At 54.3% G+C, this 20,071-nt stretch overlaps 1 protein-coding gene across 2 annotated transcripts in view; it reads left to right on the top strand.

Moving 5' to 3' along the window:
- Positions 1–13: 13 nt before the first annotated feature.
- The window catches only part of Unc5a (unc-5 netrin receptor A), a 56,263-nt gene continuing 36,205 nt past the window's right edge, over positions 14–20,071 (top strand). For both annotated transcript variants that reach the window (XM_005355224.2, XM_005355225.2), the window contains exon 1: positions 14–240. In XM_005355224.2, the coding sequence (XP_005355281.1) occupies positions 171–240 (70 nt within the window). In that variant the 5' untranslated portion in view covers positions 14–170. The remainder of the gene's footprint in view (positions 241–20,071) is intronic.

The following is a 20,071-nucleotide window of genomic DNA, read 5'->3' on the forward strand; positions in this document are numbered from 1 at the left end:
CCCAGGGGAGCCACGCGCCGCGTGCGCCCCGCAGCCGGCCGCCCGGAGGCAACGCCGTCCTCTGGCATGGGCCCCGGGGGCGCCCCGAGGTGGGGCTCTCGGCTGAGGCGCTGACAGCCTCTCTCCCGCCCGCGGGGCCCCGAGTCCAGCCCGCTCGTCCGCCCGCGGCCATGGCCGTCCGGCCCGGCCTGTGGCCAGCGATCCTGGGCATAGTCCTCGTCTCCTGGCTTCGTGGTTCGGGTGAGTCACGCCGCGCGCGCTCTGGGGAGGCTTGCGGGGGACCGTGCGCGCGAACGCTCTGCTCTGGGGAGGAGGTGGACCTGACCCGCGCGGCCGACCCGGCTGGGAGCCCCCGGAGGCCAAACTTTGCCGGGCAGGACGCGGGGGCCGCCTCTCACTGCTGCGCAGCTTCCCGGTGCGCTCTCCCGGAAGCCTGGGTTTTGCCAAGTCCAGGAACAGCTGTCAACGCACGGGGCTGGCGAGTGTAGACGCCCCACGCCTCCGGGTGGGGGAAGTTTGCTGGTTTTACGGCCCCAGAGAATGGTCGGGGGGTGTTGAAATAACCCTGGAAAGACAAGACTTGAAGGACTCAGAGATTAGTGGGTTTGAACCATACTAGTGCCCAGAAAATGGGGTGTGTGTGTGTGGGGGGGGGTGTTAAGATAGCTCTTCCAGGTAGGACTGCCCCAAACAGCCACTCACAATTTCCCAGCTTGGCACCTGGCCTCTGCCCACGTCTAGAACACAGTGTCCTCCTCTGTCCCCGCCACACACGCTCGCACAAACACACACTCAGGCGTGGAGGCATCCACAGCCCCCAGCTCTTGCAGCCGGCAGTCAAAGCACTGGGGCCCCTGTGGTGGTCTGCGGCTCCTGGGCTAGCTGATGGAGGCGGGAAGGGAGAGAGGAGGGAGTGGGGGAGTTGTTTGCTGTTGGCTGTTGGTTGGCGGGCTTCTCCTCTAAGAAACTCCACAGCCCTGCTTTCTCCCCACTTGTCTCGTTGGCCACCCTAACCAGTCCCTTCATAACCCACCTCCTGGTGTGAGGGGTCTTGGGGAAAGTCTTTGTCTGCTTTCCCCTAGCCTGCACCTAAGCTGAGCTGGGGGGGGGGTCCCTAGTCTCTGACCCCCCCCCTGGGACTTGGCAATGCTGAGCTTCTATATGGGGAAGGGTGCCTTAGCAATTCTTCATGCTTGATGTCCCCTGAACCTGCTTGGGGGAGGTGCGCCCCAGGCTGGCAAGGCCACAGTTCATTCTCGGGGTGTGGATTTCTGAACTGCCAATCTAGAATGAAGAAAGCTCAATCAAGGACCTGATGCCTTAGGCCGATGGCTGGTTCCTTGAGGAATCTCTGCGCATTGCATCCTTCACCCACCGCTGCCTCGCTGCCCCCCACATCAAGCCCTCTTCCTTGTCCCGCCTGCTCTGTCTCCCTCCCCATCACTGCACCCTAAATCCTCACTTTAACAAACCGTTCCCGTTGGCCTCCCCTTTTAATCCTGACATCCTCAGACTGAGCTGTGGTTGGATGTGTGCATGTTCATTCAGGGGTGTGAGTGGCACCACTGGCTGTGGTCATGAGCTGGGGGTGTCCGTGCTACTGCACATGGAGGAGGTGCTGCCAGACACTGAATAGGTGCCCGGAAAATGTTTACTGAGTTGGATGTGTGTGAGAGGGCTGTGTGGTCAGAGGCTGAGTTTTGCCACGTGAGCACGTGTGAAAGCTGTGGACTGGCATGTGTCCTGGGTGATGGGGGGCACTGTCGTGGCATGGCCAGTGTTGTCATGTGTGTGGTCAGATGAGAACTGATAGGCTGCACGCATGTGGTAGCTGTGGGCTACTGCACCGGTGAGCTCTACAGATGGGGTTAGGGCACCCAAACCCGGGAATGAAGGATTGGACCTCCAGAAACTGGAGCTGGAGATCTGCACTGTCTTTTGGCAGGGCACCTGTTGGGGCCTGGCCCGAGGTTTTCCAGGGCGGACAGGTGGGCACTGGTGCTCCAGGGCTCTCTGGGCCAGAGCCTGTCTCTGGCATTAACTCTCGGTAGTGGAAGGGGTTGCTGAGGGGTATGGCGGTAGGAGTGGCTCTACTTCTCAAACAGGCCCCATCTCACTGTCCCCCACAGGCTCCGGGCATGTGTGGACAGAGACCCAGGCAGGCTGCCCCTGCTATGACCCTAGCTCCCGCACCGGCCTATCAGTTCCTTGGCAACAGCAGCTGGTGAAAAATGTGTCTGTGAGTGGCTGGGAGAAAAATGGTCAACCAGGCAGGCTCGAGGGGCATGGTGGGGGGCAGCGTTGCCGAGCCACTGCAGACTCTGCCCTCCGTCCGTTGTCACCCAGCGTCACACCCCGCCACTCACATAAAGGCAGCCGGCAGCACAAACACACCTGGGCATGCCCCTGTCTGTGCCTGCACCCACAGGCACCCACTTGACTCACCAGTCCGCACAGCCGGCGCATACAACTCCTTACCCTTAGGTCTTCTGTATTGTGTGCCCGGTCCTCCTCGTGAGGAGAGGCATGGGGGCATGGAAAGTGGGGGCCAAGGGTCAAGCTTAACATTGCCCCTGCTTCTCCTCCTCCCATTCCTATGCCCGTTCCCAGGGCTGCTGGACTTTCTGCCCACTTGGACTCTAGGCTAACAGGACTGGGGAGGAGGCTGGTATTCTAGGGCAGAGAGCACCATATTCTTGCTTCTTGTACAAGGGGTGGGCTGCTCTAGGTACTGCAGGAGAGGGCTGAACCTTTCCTTGGCCTGCTTGCTCCCCCTCGCCCTTGTTGGGAAAGGCTTTCTTCAGGGAGGCCAGCAGTAGCATTAATCCTGGTGCTAACACTCCAACCCGGAGGCCTGGTACCTGGGAGCCGACTTTGGCCTTTGCCACATCCCTTTTCCTGCCTGCTGCTGCTGCCGTGACTCTCCGGTTTACAGGCTTCAGCTAGATACCATGGGTTTGGGGGTGCACAGCCCTTTTAGGTGAAGGCCCCAATGCTGCCACCTAGGAACCTGTTCTGTGCACACAAATGCCAGGCCCTCTCATGCCAAGCCAACCCCATCCTGCTGTCCCCTCCTCCTAGGGCCCTGCTATTGCTGCTATCTCTCACCCACAGCCTGGAGGGGCGAGAACCTTACTATCTCCCTTGGCTCTCCCTTCTCCTTCACGCTTCACATTTAATCCGCTGTCAAGTCATCCAGCTCCCATCTTACTTGTGACATTGCTATGTCCCTCGCCTTCTCTGCTTCCTCCCATCCCCCAGCTCCTTTATCTCTCACCTGTCTCACCACAGTGGTCATCTCCTACCCCTCCTCGTCTCAGCCTAAGGGCCCTGGAAGTCAATAGAAGACTCTCCATGACTCTCCAGGGCCTGCAAGTAGTCTGGTCCCTGGGCTGGGCTGGGAGAGTGAAGGAAACACCTGGTGGATGCACCCAGAGGTCAGCTGCATCACTGGGTTCTGCCTGCTGTGGGCTTGGCATCACCAGACTAGCTGTTTCCAGACCTGCAGAATGTGGTGCCGCCTAGCCTTGACAGCATGCTCCCCGCTTGGCATCCTAGCTCCTTGGCTCTGTCCTGATCCCAGCCAGGTCCTTATACTGCTGCAGCCTTGACTTGAGGTCTCCCCAAAGCCTCCACAGCTCCTCCTCCACAAGGCTCGGTGATGTGATCTGGGGTGGGACCCTTCTTCTCCAGCGTTTCCCCAGCATGGTCGTTGCCTGTGACACTATTTGCCCTGCTCTTTGCCCCTGCCTTGCTCCAGATCACAGCAGTCAAGGGTTTAATGTGTTTCTTTCTTTTCTTGGTTGGAGTTTGGGCTTGAAGGCCAAACAGAGAGGAAGAAAGAAATTTAATCTATCCACTTAAGCAGCGGCCCCCATCCTTATTCCTGACCACAAACTCCCGTGTAGTGATATTACATTTGTGTTTTAATAAATAAAGCTTGCCTGAAGTTCAGAGAGTACAACAGCCATACAGACCAGGCAGTGGTGGCACACATCTTTAGTCCCAGTAGCCACACTAGTTAGCCATAGAGGCCAGCAGTAGTGGTGCACGCCTTTAATCTCAGCAAGAGAGGAATAGAAGACAGGTCTCATCTCAGTCTCAGTCCGAGGATTCGTGGAGGCAGGATCGCCATTTTGGTCTGAGGTAGAGGTAAGATACCAGTGGTTGACTGCTTTGCTTTTCTGATCTTCAGGTTGAACCCCAATATCTGCTTCTGGGTTTCTATTATTTGTGCTACACTCCCCCACCCTGTCAGAGTGCAGACTCATAAAGCCAGGACCTCCATGGGGGCAGACACCATGCTTAGGTCACATATACGTGTAGACAACAAGCCAGCACACGTGCGTGCACGTTAATATGCCCATGTCTGTTGCAAGGGTACTTTCACCCTGTCCCCGTCCTCACATTGATTTCCTCAGAGTGACATTTTCATGTGCAAATAAGGTTGATACCAAGATCTGGGCTGCAAACACACATCACCTGTGTGTTGTCTGGGCCCCAGACCACCCAATGTCCCCTGCCTCTCAGGTGGAAGCTCAGCTTACTGTAATCCTTCCCACAGCCCCCTCCTCCCTCTTACCTGTCTCCCCCCACACCCTGGGTCCTTCTTTCTTAGGGGGAAGTTCTAGCCTCTTCCTACCAGGTAGGACGGCAGGGACTTTAGAGGCAGATAGAGCTGTCTAAGCTGCAAGTCACCGGACACGGAACTAAAGTCACCTTCTCAGGCTGCTTCCACATCTATAGGACACGATCTAAACTGTTGGGCGGGCAGCAGCATCCAGAGGGGACTGCAGAATCTCAGGTGCTCATGGCTCATTGCCTTCTGCCTCCATTTCCCCTGGCACTGGAGACAGTGACTTAGGACAGAGATGTGTCTTATGCTGCAGCAGGCCCAGGCTCAGCCATAGGACAGAAGAGGCTTCATTGAAAAACTGTGCCCTGTATCCAGTCCGCTCTACATGTGTGATGCCGGAAGGACTTGGGTTTAATTCATGCTCACAGGGTGTTGTCTGGGTGATTGTTGCCATCGCTCTTTTGGTTCATGCTGTCCTGGGACCATGTGCTGATTCCATCTCGACATACAGGATATGGCCACAGAGTCCTGGGTGGATGTAGATTCTAGTTCTAGCTCTGCCATTTGATTGCTGTATGATGCTGGATAAATCCCTCACACTGTCTGCATTGAACTTGATGGCTAGCCCCAGGCAGAGGCTCATGCCCAGGGAAGCTGCCTCTGGAGCCTGGGGTGGACTCAGCACTCAGTTGCAGACTCTCCCAGGAACTGCTCACACCTGCCAAAGACACCAGCAACCCTGGCAGTGGCTGACTGTGTTGCCTGGGAGCCAGGTAGCTTCTGGGGCAGAGCCAAAGGTGGCTGTAAAGCAAAGCTTGGTACTGTGAGTCCCAGTTCCCAAACCAAGAAGCTGGGTCCTGCTGTAGTTTGTGAACTCCTCTAGTGATTAGCAGAGACCCCCAAGGTCAGGGTGTTGAAGGCCTGCCCCTTCTCCAGACACGGAGGGCAGAGGCCATAGGAATATTTTAACCGCAGAGTCTGTATCTCAGCCAGATGGGGGAATTGTTAGATGGGGGGAGTTTGGCAAGCTCTGGCGACTGGGTTTGAGCCAGGGCCAGGGTGAGGCATGGACTTGCTTAAGGGTACAAATTTGCATAGCCGAGTACACAGCCATCTCTTGTGAGCACCTCCTAAGATCCCATGCCCTTGGCACCTGCCATGCCTCTTAATCCTCACTCTGGATTCCACCCTTCCCTGCCCCTCTCCAGGGTCAGTGTGTAAATCCATCCATAAAGGCTCATCTTACAAGAGCATTGCACCAGCACCCGGGGGAGGGGGCACTTAAAACGGTGAGCACTTGACTGTGTGTAGGGCTCCTTCCTGTGGGTGGGGAGCAGAATGGCTGAGGATGAGGACCTGGCTGAGCGACTAGGTGGGGTCAGCCTAAGGAGAGGATCCATTTTCCAGGCTATGTCTGCCTTGTTTTTCTTTGCCACTGATGTGGAGGGCAGAGCGTATAGAAGCCATTTCCACTCTCCAGGTGTGGCTGCTGACTGACTCAGTCTGGCCCTGTTTAAGATTGGGGAGACTGTGCATTCTGGGGAGGCCGGAGTAGCCGCGGCTCTTTACAGAAGAGTATAAAAGGGTGAAGGAAGTCTTAGGGCCCATTTTGGTAGGGGAGGAACCCTGAAAATTCTGTCTCTTCATTGGCTTATGGAGGGAGCACCAGAGGCGAGCCATCACCTTGACTGGTGAGTTCCCAAAGCTGAGTTCCTCAGTCTGGAAAGTCACCGTTGGTGTCTCTCTGGAAGGTTCAGGGTCACCTTGAGCTCCAGGCAAATTTAGTAGCTGATTGGGGAATGAGGGTCTAGGGAGTCTGCCTTTATTGACGTACCTGTGGGACCTTACAGGGACCTTGGGAAGGGAACTCTTGACTCGGTATCCCAGCAGACCCTAAAGCCAGGTTGTAAAGTGAACTCTCGTCCCTTCTTAGCAACTCCACCCGGGACCGTGTAGGGGGAGTCGCCCCCGAATTAGACTCCACCCTCTCCTAGTTGGGGCGGAGCCCGATGAAACCCAGGCAGTGAAGGTCTTTCTCAGGTCTGCGTTTTTCTCCCGCTCCTTCTCCCGTCTCTCGTGATTGTGCCCGCTGCGTGGCCCGACCCACAGCCTCCGGACCCGCACAGCCATCCTCCCTCCCCCTCGCCCCGCGTCGCGATCGTCAAGGTGGCTGGGTGGGTGGGCGGGGTTCCTCCAGCCAGCGAGGCTGCGGGACACGTGGGTGGCCCTGATCCGCAATGGCCCGACCCGAGCCCGGGATGCAATTAACTGCTGCGGGAGGGGAGGGCCCACCGGGCGGTGTCCCTGCTCCGCGCGGCCTAATTAATGCGCGGCGAGCTGGGGCCGAGCCGGGAAGGGGCGGGATCCCTCCGCCCGCCAGCCCGCCCGCGGCCGCCCGCAGGATTAGCGGCTCTTTGTTCGGGGTCTGTTAACAAGTTCCTGGCTGAGCGCTTGGCTGCCGCCTGGGGAGCTCTGTCCAGCCTCCTCCAGGGCTACAGCCTCGCCTCTATCTGCCCAGCCCGGACCCTTTAGACGTGGGGTGAGGGGTGTAGTCCAAGATCCTGGGCAGGAGGATGCCCCACAACTGTCCGAGTGTCTCTTGTAGGTGGAGGCCATTATTCCCATTTTGCAGATGAGGCAGCACCCGCTTGCGCCAAAACCCGTCACCCTAGGCAGACCGAAGGCTCAGTCTAGATTTTGACTATCTAAAGCATTTTTTGTTGGTTTGTTTTGAGACAGGCTCTCTGTATTATGTATCTCTGGCTGTCCTGTAACTCGCTCTGTAGATCAGACTGGCCTCAAACTCACAGAGCTCCTCCTGCCTCTGCCTCCTAAACGCTGTACCTTCCTAATGCTTTTTTTCCCTACTGAGAACTCTGGGTGGGAATGGGAGGGTGGCTGTAGCCTGTTAGCACCTTTTTTTTTTTAAATTTTTAATTGGCACCCTGATGGTGGTTAAGTGCTAGGCTCCGCCTGGAGGTTTCATCAAAACCTTGTCAGTCCACGATACAGGTGAAGTCAGCCCCATCCATGAGAGGGCAGGTGCAGACAGTGGCAACTGTGACCACATTCCAGTCCGTCCTGTGTCCCTGTCCCATTGGCCTGATGGAAGGAAGCAGGAGGCCATGGTCTGAGTCATCCTTTCCATCCTGTCAGTTCACGTGGCCACCTAACCCCACCTGAGTCCTTGTTTTCTACACCTGGAAAAGGCTGGCCAGGTCCCAGGGCTGCGATTATAATTAAGAAGGAGGTTCTCACCTGTGCCCTGGAGCTCAAGTCGAAGGGACTTGTTCAGAATTATTTTATTATAACGAGGTACAATCCTTTCTAGTAAGTTCCTCCAGGTGTTTCTGGGCTATTTCTTCTGGGGCTACACTAGATGGCGTCCCCATTTTGGTGAAGACAGGACGCCTGCCTGCCCCATTTGCCCCTCTGCAGGGCACACCTTCAGCTTCCTCAGTGCTGTCTCCTCCAGTGTGGTTAGGAGCTCCTCCCCGTGCATCTTGTCCCCGGAGAGAGCTCAAACTGACAATGCCTCAGCGCTAAGCAGCGTGGGACACTAAGTGCATCTGTTGCAAATATTGAAAAAGTCAACTCTCATTTAAGCAAAAATAGGCAGATAATAGAATTTAATGGCAGAGGTAACTGCAAAGCCAGGTGTAAACCTGGTCTCAGGCATGGCTGGATCCAAAGGAACAGCATAACCACAACCCATCCTTTGTCTCAGTTCCTGGAGCACTGGTGTCACTCCCAATCACCCCCCCCCCACAGTCCCCATGTGACTGCCAGGGATCCCCAAGACTGCAATCTCCTCAGTAAATTGAGCATCTATCCTTCAGACACCCCCAAATGGCCTGGTCTTCTTTTACTGGTTCAGCTCACATGCTCTACTCGTGTGTGAGCCACTAATTAATCATAGGATTACGTGGCTGCAGAAATTTGGGCTTAAGCCACAGTCCTGTAGTACTGTCGTCCAGATGACTCGCCACTCCTTGAAGCTTCTCATCCAGGAGGCATGGGTAGAAACAGCCATCCAGTTTGTGCATTGATTTAACGACACCAAGGACACCTCCCCAGTGCCTTCGGCATCCCTGGTGGACCTCCGCTGGACCTGCACCCACAAACCTGCAGGTCCCACACATCTCATGTCATGGCTACAAAAGCCCTCCCCTGTGGCCTTGCCCTTGACTGTCTTCTCATGCTGGGTGTGCTGTTCAGACGCTGAACCTACTTGGGTATCTTGTCTTTGACCAACACTTTCCTAGAAACCTCCTTCCAGTCCTTTGGGATCCAGTTCACATACGCCTGAACCTCTGAAGACCCCTTCCCTTCAGACCCAGACCAGCACCTAAGAGGGATCAGCACCCTCTGTCCAGCAGTGGTGCTTGGGGCAGGGCCAAACAACAGGTTCTCTGAGAGGCTGGCAGTTTTTCTGACGTAAATATTTCTGCCACAGCTGATTTCAAATGCCAGTGTGGTAACAGCTGGCCTATAGAAGTCTGGAGTTATGGCAGTCGGCTCTGAGCCAGGATGCGCTGGTCTCCGTACATCAGAACTGCATACCAGGCTGACCCCAGCCCTTTGAAGTGACCTACAAGAAATGGACAAGTCTCAGACTTTCCTAAGCAGGGCCTTCACTGCTGCTGGCCTGGGACCTCTCCTAGCAGTCTCTCCGGTTGGCCTAAGGGTTGAAAGTCAGTCAGGAGTTACTGGTTTGGGTGCAGCGCTTCACCCTGCTCTGGTTAGATTAGTTATATAAGCCCTTTGTGCCTCAGTTTCCTCACTGAGAAGGTACAGGGAATGAGTGGCTCCTGTGAGCAGGGTTGCCAGCGTCGAGGGAGCGCTTCTCTGAGAACACACAACCTTGCCAGCCCACAGCAAATGTTTGGTGGGTATGCGCTCCTGGCTGGGCTGGGTGTGCAACTGCACATTTGCGTGTGCTTTAGCTTCCTAGATTATGTGTGCGTAGCAGAAATGGAGTCTTGCTGACAAGACAGGCAGAATGTGTCAAGGCCTGGCACCTCGGGAAGGTGTTTATTTTGGGGTGACAAGCATTCATGGGGAGGTTTGGGAAGGGAAGCTGATGAGGTGAAGGTTCAGCCATGCAGAGTAACTTGGCCAGGTATGTCTTGTGACATCCTGGAAGTCAGGCCTGGCCTCTCCGATTGCAGAGAAGGGAGGTGGCAACGTCACTGTCATATCTAAGAGCCAAGGGAACTGGGAAAGGACAAACCACTTGATGTCCTGGGGCTTCAGAGAGTGACATAAGCCAGAATCTCAGCTTGTGGTGGCCAGAGAGGTAGGAGGAGGTAGGGAGGGACAGGACGTAAGATGGCCCGCATGTGAGAGAGGGCTGCTGGAGCAGACGGTACCCGTGGGGGGCCGGCAAGCAATGGAGCTGGCTATGTCTTTGAGCTGGGGAGTGACAGGCACTGAGCAGTGTTTAAGGAAGATTAATCTGGCGGTGCGAAGAGGATGGATGGCAGCAGAGAGAGGCTGGAGGCAAGGAGACCAGCCGGGAGGCTGCGGCGGTCACCCAGGCAAGAAATGACGGAGCCTCCCTTCCCAGCGAGCAAGCAGCAAGGCTGGAGTAAGAGAGATAGATGTGGGAGACACAGTGAGTGGGGGTGCTGCATCTGGATGGCGCATATGGGGGGCAAGGAGGGGGAGGAGGCAAACATGATTCAGAGTTCTGAGCCCGGGGAAGTGATGTCAGAACCAGAAAATAGGTGGGGAGCTGGGTTGGGGGAGAAGCCTTAAGAGTTCTGGATCCAGTGTGGTAACCCCACCCCACCCCGCCCCACCAGGCTGTGGCTTATGTGTGGACTTGTATCATAAGCAACTGATACTAACTCTGGCCAAGCTGAGTGTTGTAACAGCATTGTCTTAAAGCCATGTCCTAGGGGACAGTGACCTGTTCTGTGCTGAGTAGCTGTCTGGATCAGCTGGGAGGGGCCGCATGGAGAAGGGCCTTCCTAACAAGCAACAGTAGAGGTGGCCATGACAGTGAGAACGTTTGCCAAAGGTCCTGTCAGGATTCAGCAGGAGACTAAGGGAGGGTGGCAGGTGGACTAAGACTCTGTGGTGGAGTAAAAGGAGCTTGGAGCTCAGCTGGGTTTATTCCACCTCCATGTGCTTGAGAAGGTTCCTGGAACTGGGCTTGTCGGAGGAATGTCTCAACTTCCAGGGATGGGACTGTCGACTAGGGAACCCAGGCTGGCCAAACTACAGAAGAAACCCTAGACACAGTGATTGGTTCAGTAGCCGAGGGTTGGCCAATCAGGATCTAATGCCTGTCCTCATTTGGAGGTGGAGGGGTTAGCAGGCTGGGTCTAAGGGTCAGGACTATCTCCTCCTGTGTGGAAAGAGCCTAGGTGATGAGTGGGGAGAGGCCATGGCATGAGAGTGGGGAGAGGCAGGAGGAGGCAGAGATTGTCTTAGAGGCCCCAAGGCCCCAGAGATTGGTCATTAGAGCATTCTCAAACCTGTGAACTGATCCAGCAACTTCTGAACTTGATCAAGGAACTTCCTGCTCTAGGCCTATGCTGTATGAAATGTTAGGTCTTGGTGCCCAGCACCCGTTTCCCAAGAGGAAGGTAGAGTTCGCACCCAGAGGTGGCCAGGAGGCCTGTGTGGGGCACTCGGCTTGAGCAGCAGCTCTTGCATTCTGAACAACAGATTCCACATGAAAACCAGACCCTAGGCTTTCCTTTGTTTACTTTTGTTTTTTGAGACAGGGTTTCTCGGTGTAGCCCTACCTGTCCTGGAACTTGCTCTGTAGGCCAGGCTGGCCTCAAACTCAGAAATCTCCCTACCTCTGCCTCCCAAGTGCTGGGATTAAAGGTGTGTGCCACCTATGCCCAGCCACAGGCTTTTCTTGATGCATCAAAATATCTGAGCTATAGCTGTGTGGTGGGAGCACATGCCTTTAATCCCAGCACTTGGGAGGCAGAGGCAGGTGGATCTCATTGAGTTCGAGGCCAGACTGGTCTACAAAGCAAGTGCCAGGAAAGCCAGGGCTACACAGAGAAACTTTCTGTCTTGAAAAACCACAAACCAAAAATAAATAAATAAATAAATCAGAACTGGGGCCTGGAGAAATGGCTCAGCAGTTAAGGGTGTGTACCTGCACTCACAGAAGACTCTGATTCAGGTCCCAGTACACCTGGCAGCTCACAGCCACTGGTAACTCCAGATCTAGGAGGATTCTGCATTTCCGGTCTTTGAGGTTACACACACACACACACACACACACACACACACACACACACACACACCACTTTAATAAAAAGAAATCTTTTTAAAGAGATATGAGCCAGGCCCAGTGAGCTCATTGTCTTGAGTGGGCTGGAACTTGGCTGTCACTTTTGTGGGCATCATTCCTAGTACCCATGTACCATTTGCCACTCTGTGCCTTTATTGCTCATGTCTCATACACCTCTCCTCCTCGTCTCTTCTGGCTTCATGTGTCCCAACAAATGCATGTCCTTAATTTGCCTAGGTAGGCCCCTGCCCCGTCTGACCCCTGGTCCAGCTAGCCCCTGCCCTGTACACGTGCACGCATGGATGCTCCCACATGCCCTGCTCACTCCCTCTGGTTGGTGACACTGACGCTGCTTGTCCACTCTTGGCTCAGTACACAGGCCACATGCAAGTCCCTTCCTGAACCTCCCTTCCCTTCCTGCTCCTATCCCCAGGCTGGCTTCGAGATGCAACCAGGGCAGAAAGCACAGCTGGGAGACGTGTCGTAAGAAGCAGGTTGTGGATGCTGTGATCTTGGGTCCCCCTTTCTAAGGGGCCCTCTGGGGGAATGGCTGCTGCTGAGAAAGCCTCAAGGAAGTCGAAGAGCAATCAGTGGGAACTGGGAAGGAGTTGAGGGTCAGGGGCAGTCATGAGGAAGGGCTGCAGACGGCTGAGGCCTGGAGGGTGTGCTGTGCCAAAGCCAGGAGCCATTGCTAGGAGTCTGTGCTCAGGAGCCTGCCAGGGAGGTGGCCTGCATTAGTGAGCAGGGAAGATGAGGGGACATAGAGGCCATTGGGAACTTACAGGAAGGGAAAGAATATAAGAATATTGGAGCTAGAAGGCATGGAACCCATTCAGGGCTTCAGGGAAAAACTGAGCAGGAGAGGGGAAGGACCAGCATGGTTGGTTTACAGCATACTCACACACGGGCTCTTTCTGAGATAGACTCAGAGAAATGACTTGACCAATGTCACATGACTACCCTTCAGAGCCAGGTCCCAGCCTCAGCTCTTTGGAAGACCAAATGGACAGATTGGGGGACAGGGTTAGGCAAGATGGCCATGCCTTCTCCATCAAGCAGCTGTGTATTAGGCACCTCCTGTGTGCCAGCCACCTCAGCAGGCACTGCAGGAATACAGTGAGCAAGGCCGATGCTCCCCTCCTGGTAGAACCCACATCAAGGTTGGAGATGATGCCAAACAGACAGATTAAAGGCATGAGGAGAGTTTATTTTTGTTGTTTAGTAGAAGGCAGCAGAAGGGTCACATGAGCATAGGCGCACTGAGCTGAGACAGGATGATGGCAGAGGCCTCTCTGTGGAGCGGCATCTGAGCTGAGAAGGGGCAGCCAGGAGGAAGGCAACTGTGGGGTGCGGCAGAAGGTGTGGTCTGGTCTGAACATGAAATCGTGCAGATGAAGAGGAGGCTGAATGGCTTCGTCTGCAGTCGCTGCTACTCGAAGCCACCGATACATCTGGGAAGGCACGGTGGAGAATCAGAGTGACTGAAAGTTCCTCTGGGCCACATCTGATCTTGTTAACCGATCTGAGAACATCAGAAGGCCTGGTTCTCTGGTTTGCTTTGTGCCACAGCTTGAGCCCAGGGCCAGACACTCCTCTGCTTTGGTTATGCAATGGCAGGAAGGGCCTGAGCCTGTGCTATTGTGGAACTGATCCTGAGGCCTTAGGGAGGGCTATGGTGAGGCAGGACTAGGTGCAGGGGAAAGGTCAGGGGCCACTTGAGCCCCTCGGAGCTTCCAGATTGCCAAACAAAGGTCTGGATATCTGCTGTCTTCATCTCCTTCTATCAAATACCAACATGCAAAATAGCTAACAGAGACCTAGTGAAGCTGGATGTGTGTGCATGAGTGCACGCATGCATGCATGTGTGTATTAATCGAGGTGAAGTTCACATGAAAACTATTCATGTCAGAGTTCACAGTCAGATGACACTTGTGTGTGCCTGTCGCCTCTATCAAAGGGATTTTCGTCATTCCCAGGCCCTGATCAACAGTACCTTCCTCTAAGTCTCTCTGAGCCTGCCCACTGTGGGTATGTTATGCAGATGGGACTGTGGCACCTGTGACATCACATCGAGGCCACCCCACTGCAGGGGCTCCCATCCCTGCTGACAGCTAGTTCTGGTGTGTCTGTCAGGCCTTCATGGCAAGTGCTCTCCGGCCCGACTGCATTGAAAGAAACAAGTTTTGGTTTGGGGGTACTACAGACTGGCAAGTGGTTTGTACCAAATGGGAGTTACACAGATCACTTTCTGCATGGGAGAGAGAAGGAACCCAAATAAATAAATAAATAAATAAATAAACAAACTAAATTCTGGGTAGCCTGCAGCACCTATGCGTTTTTGCCTTAATGAAATTCACTTGGGAATTCCTGCAGAAAGGAAAACAGAAAACAGGGTGGGCAGGGAAAGCTAAGGAGAGAGAAGGCCGAGGGCACTGGCAACAGAGCGCTCACCACCCAGCCAGGAGGACTCTGCAGACAGCTGTCATCGGAATATTTCCCCAGAGAATGCTGGGTAATTCAGCCGCCAGGGGCAAGGGGAGAGGAGGGAAGCAGAGGTCGGCACTCGGTCACAGAGAAGGGAGCACACTGGCCAGGGGGGCTGGAAACGTGGGGCAAGGGAGAGAAGACTCTGAGCGTGTATCCCGAAGAACGCACGCACTGAGAACCAAGCGTCCCAGGTGATGAAGTCCCCTCTCCCACGTCTCCGTGAACACAATTCCTTCTTTTGTGCTTTTCGTTAATTCACTGTTCTGAGGTCATAGATTCACTTTCCTAGACCCTGGAGTTGAAAGAAAATCATCCAGAGGTCTAAAGTAAGCAGCCAGCTTCCCGATCTCTGGCCCCAAAGGCCCAGGTGCCTGTTTAAATCCACCTGGTACTTGCTCCCACCTCTGGCTATTGTAAGCCTTGCTGCTTTGAACATTTCTGTACCGATATTTGCTTAAATAACCTGCTTTCCATTCCTTTGGGTACTCTCCCAGAGTGCAGTTGCTGGTCCAATGGCTCTCACACAGAACAGGCTCAGGAGCAGCAACATTGTTTCCTTGGTGCCTGTACGGTTTTATGTTCCCACCCCTGATGCATGGGCTTCCCGTTTCTTGACATCCTGATGTGTATCTTTGAAACACTGAATTCTGCAAGGCCAGCCACCCCTGCCTGCTGTGGGCCTCATGGTCCAGGATGGACATATAAGAGCAGTGGTGGCAGCTGAGACTCTGTGGCCCTGTAGCTGATGGTGGGATTACAGTGAACTGTGTGACTGCTGGTTCCCCCCTCCTCCTCTGCACTTCCCCAGTCAAGAGCTGCCCTCTCCACCCCTCCACTCCTATGCATACACGTGCGTGCTTGGATGTGTGCGTGTGTGTGTGTGTGTACATGCTCATACACAAATATGTATGTGTCTCATCACCAGGATAAATGTAGCTACCAACAATGCTGCGGGCTGGTGCTAATTTGTCAGACACGGTACATGGTTGTGATCTTGAATACATTAACATTTTCACATGAAATCATTTCATTTTTTAGTGATTAGGAAGTATTTGTCTTAAGCATTGGGGGACATATTGTAGGCCTCCTGGACAGTGGGGGCCAAGGTGAGGGAGCCCCCAAGTATGATGTCATTCATGTTGCCTGTGTAAGCAGTCACCACTCCACCCTTACTTCCTGGGCACGGTTCTGAGTGTGGCAAGGGCAGGTAGGTGGGTAGCAGGATGATGGGGTAGAGGCAGTGGAGTTTGAGCATCCCCAGATCCAGTCCTGGGCCCAGAAGCTTCAGCCTCCATCTCCCGGTTTCTCCATGTCGGTCCAGCCTCACTCAGACATCACTGCAGAGAGGCCTTCCCCAGATCCCCAGCGTTTCCCAGCACCCTTCAGGCTCTCTGCCTTGGTGTCTTCATGGCTTTATCAGCAGTGGGGCGGGGCCTTCGTTGTATTGTTCCCTTCTTTACTTTATGCCTCCTTCCACTAAAGCTCAAGTTTCTTGAGGGCAGGAACTGTCGTTGTATTTTTAGTTTTGTTTGTTTTTTTGTTTTTGTGTCTTTGTTTTTTTGTTTTGTTTTGTTTTGTTGTTTGTTTGTTTGTTTGTTTGAGATTGGGTTTCTCTGTTACTTTGGAGCCAGTCCTGAAACTAGCCCTTGTGGACCAGGCTGGCCTTGAACTCACAGAGATCTGTTTGCCTCTGCCTCTCCAGTGCTGGGGTTAAAGGGGTGCACCACCACTGCCTGGCTGGAACTGTGGGTTTTTTATGCTCACCAATCATGTGTGCGGAGGTGGGTGGGTGATGGATGGATCTGTGGGAAGCAGATGTGTTCATGAACTCTCTCCAGAGAGGTGTGTGTGTGTATGCATGTATGTATGTGTGTGTAGTGTGTGTGCATATTTGCATGTGTTGTAGTGTGTGTATGTGTGGTGTGTGTATGCATGTATGTATGTATATGTTCTGGTACAAGAGTCACTGTGGAGGGTTCCCCAGTGCTTTGGGCAAACTGTCTCCTCAGGACCACTGCTGATAGCCTTCTCACGTGGGATCTTCCCCTCTTTTTCCTGAGGCTTCTAAGCTCTGTGGCTCTCTCCAGAGAGGTGTGTGTGTGTATGCATGTATGTATGTGTGTGTAGTGTGTGTGCATATATGCATGTGTTGTAGTGTGTGTATGTGTGGTGTGTGTATGCATGTATGTATGTATATGTGTGTATGCATCTCTGTGTGTAGTGTGTGTATGCGTATATGTATGTGTTGTGGTGTGTGTGTGTGTGTGGTGTCTGTGTATGTGTTGTATGTTACGCTAGAACTAGGCTCCTCCCATCAGCCTTTCTGTGACAGTCACACAGAAGGCTCTCTGCAACCTTCTTTTACCTCCCAAACTCCTGTGGCCCTGCCCCCATGCCCTGGGTCAGACCCTCCCCCAACATCCTCCCCCTCCCCCGTGAAAGGGAAATAACTGGAAGCTTTTATCGTTCGGCAGAAGCAACATCAGAAAACAATTATTGTTTTAATTACCTGCTGTCGCCGTACAAGACAGGGAGGTTGTAAAGTGTGATGGAATCTTTCATGTTAATGGACGCCAGCCTGGGCCAGGGCACGATTTATGTGGCTGCAGCTGGCAACTTCAGTCACTGGCATGGAATCCCTAAACCCCCATGTCCCTATACCTGCGCCAGGCACCCCTTTTGCCCATCACCTGTCTAACATAGTAGGGACACTTGCCTTCTCCCAGGAAAGCCCACAGCCAGCTAGCAAAGACGCAGGGTCCAGCAGCCTTTCGGGGGCAGCTGTTGGCTTGGCACCTCTTGCCACTCAATGGAGAAGTGCTGGGTGGGTACGGACTGGTCCCTGTGCAGACCTGCTCCCCACCACCCTGCTGTGTCACACACACCCCATCCTGGCTGGTGTCTGGTTCCGTGTCTTACACACCCTGCCTCCCTCCCCTCTTGTTTCTCCCAGGTCCTGGGCAAAGACAGCTCCTCCTGGCTGAGGTCTTCAGCCCCTCATCAGCATACACCATCTTTCCCAGCCACTGCAGCTGTGTTCTGACCCAGCTGACACTTTTTTTTCCCTGAGCGTATTCACACATTTCTTCTCTCAAGCCTCATAGTGGAGCTTTGAAGAAGGCTGTGTGACACCCATCTTTCAGATGTGAAGACTGAGGTACAGAGAAGTTCAAAGTTCAGGCTAACAGCCTGGTGTCTTAAGAGCTGGCGAGGACTAACCGGGAAGGGCTCCATGCCTGTCCACTTGGATTTTGTTTGGGGCGATGTCTTGCTATGTTGCTAGATTGGCCTTGAACTCTGGGGCTCAAGTGATCCCCCTGGTGGAAGACAGGAGGGAGAGGGAAAAGGCACCAGCCAGAATGGACAGCAGGGTTTGCTCACCCTGGGGAAGGGGAAGCATGAACATGAAGGACCTGGGTCAGACTGACCTCTCTCAAGACACACCTTTTTAAGTCCCCTGGCAGGTGCAGTGGTCAGTCTGGCATCCAGAACAGAGGTCCTGGCTAAGACCAGGGAACAGCAAAACACTGCAGTAAAGAGGGGACACCTGGAGAGAAAGTTTTGGCTGTTGTGTGGGACCACATGGGGTTTCTCTGGGGCATGCTCAGAGCTGGCTTCCTCTCCAGGACAATCTGGGGTGCAGGCTGGCTCCCTCTCCAGGACAGTCTGGGGTGCAGGCTTGCTCCTCTCCAGGACAATCTGGGGTGCAGGCTTGCTCCTCTCCAGGACAGTCTGGGGTGCAGGCTTGCTTCCTCTCCAGGACAGTCTGGGGTGCAGGCTTGCTTCCTCTCCAGGACAGTCAGGGGTGCAGGCTTGCTCCCTCTCCAGGACAGTCAGGGGTGCAGGCTTGCTCCCTCCCCAGGACAGTCAGGGGTGCAGGCTGTGGGTTTGCCCTCAATGTCTTCCCTTATCTGTTTACTCACCTGCGTCACCTTGTGTCTTCAACAAGTGCTTGTCCTGAGCTGTCGTCCTCTCTGGGCACTGAGCCATAAGCAGGGCTGCTGGGATGTCCAGTGACACTGCGTGTGTACTCTCGTGGAGCTGATGGCCAAGGGCAGGGGACAGGCAACACACCAGTGAGCAGATAAAGAAATGAAATAATCACGTGCCTCCAGGCATGCAGAGGAGAACAGAGGAGCTGAGACAGGGTCCCCTCGCCTCCCTTCTTCCGTCCCTGTCCCGTCTGGGGCTGAGAAGTGGCTCTCTGCTCCCGGGCCCAGCTCTGATGCATGGATGGCATTAGTGGCCCAGCCTGCTTGATTTGTTTCCCTGTCTTCCCTGGATTACTGTCGCGTTTTGGCCATCACTTCAGCCTCTAATATATTCCCCAGGGCCGGGGAGGGGCCATTCATTTAAAGATCTTCCTATTGAGTCTTCTCCTCTGTGGAGCCAAGGAGGAAGAAAAATGCTAAGAAAGGAGGAAAAGGGGAGCCAGAGAAACCTGATGTCAGGACCACAAGCAATCGCAGAGTTTGCTAAGGAGAGACTTGGTGAGCTGGGTACATACTCTCTCCTTTAGTCTTGTCCCTGTTCACCTCTACTCCCCCCCACACCCCCACCTGTGTCCCTGTGAGCCCATCCCACCCCAGCCTCTGAGAGAAGCTATCCCCAAGTGCTGGGAGATAGAGTCTCTGATTATAATTCAATTTGCCAGTGTCCATCTCCCTCCTAGGTCTCTGTGGGGCTGTGTGTTTGTTGTTGGGACTCCCCGGGGAGCAGCCTTGGTCCTCCTGGGCCAGAGCTACTTTCAGGCTGGGTCTGCTTGGCACCAGTGGCAAGGAGAGACATTAGCCAATGCAACAGATCAAGAGTGCAAGGGACAGTTGTGTGTGTGGGACCTCTCTGGCACTTGCATGACATGACCGGGAGTCACCATCTCTTTGGGACTTCAAGGGGCCACTGCATCTCAGGTACTGTGGGCCAGCCCCTCATGCTATGGGTAGCCCTACCAAGAACAGGCAGGGTTCAGCCCGGCTTGCTTGGGAGGACAGGTGTTCTCACACACTGCTGGAGCCCAAGAATAAGGCCTCGTTGGCTTGGTCACCTAAAAGTGGACATTGACCCTGGGCACTGGGGATGGATGCACCCATCATGGGTGAAGGTGACCTTGCTGCTGGCTCCAGAAGCCCGCTCTTCACAGTCAGCCCTCCTAGGGGGCTCAGGGCCTCCTGCCAGTCCTGTCTCTCTCCTGTCAACAATGGCCACTGGGCAGTATAGTATGCAAGTCCCCTACAAATGCTCTTGGATGGGGACCACTGGGCCCCTACTGGTGGCCAGGAACAGCCCTCATTCAGGATTCTCCAGCCACAGAGGTCCAAATTTCCGGAGAGTCCCTGATCCTTTCCCAGTAGCTGCAGATGCTGCCCGACCTCTCGTGCGTTTCTCTCCCGTGCTGGCATTTCATGCCTGGCTCTGTCCCCTTCCCTCCTGTTAGACATATGAGATCACAGCTCCACAGAGGACATCTCCGAGCTCCTTCCGATGTGCAGGTGTGCGGCTGAGTGGGGAGGAGGGAAGTGTGGAGATGTCTGTAAGTACACGACACCTGAGCAGGAGCCGAGAGGCACCCCTGAACAAAAAAATGTCTCAGAAATGGATTCCTCTGGAATTCTAAGCAACTGTTTTCTTGTCAAGAAATAGCTGACAAAAGAAAGAAAAGGAGCAAGCTGTGGAAGGCCAAACAGCCTTCTTGAAGAAGTGGGAGACAGCTTTTAGGGCAGAATCAAAGCTCCTTTCTTCCTTCC

Source organism: Microtus ochrogaster, chromosome 16, assembly GCF_000317375.1.
Source record: "Microtus ochrogaster isolate Prairie Vole_2 chromosome 16, MicOch1.0, whole genome shotgun sequence".
NCBI classification, from domain to species: domain Eukaryota; kingdom Metazoa; phylum Chordata; class Mammalia; order Rodentia; family Cricetidae; genus Microtus; species Microtus ochrogaster.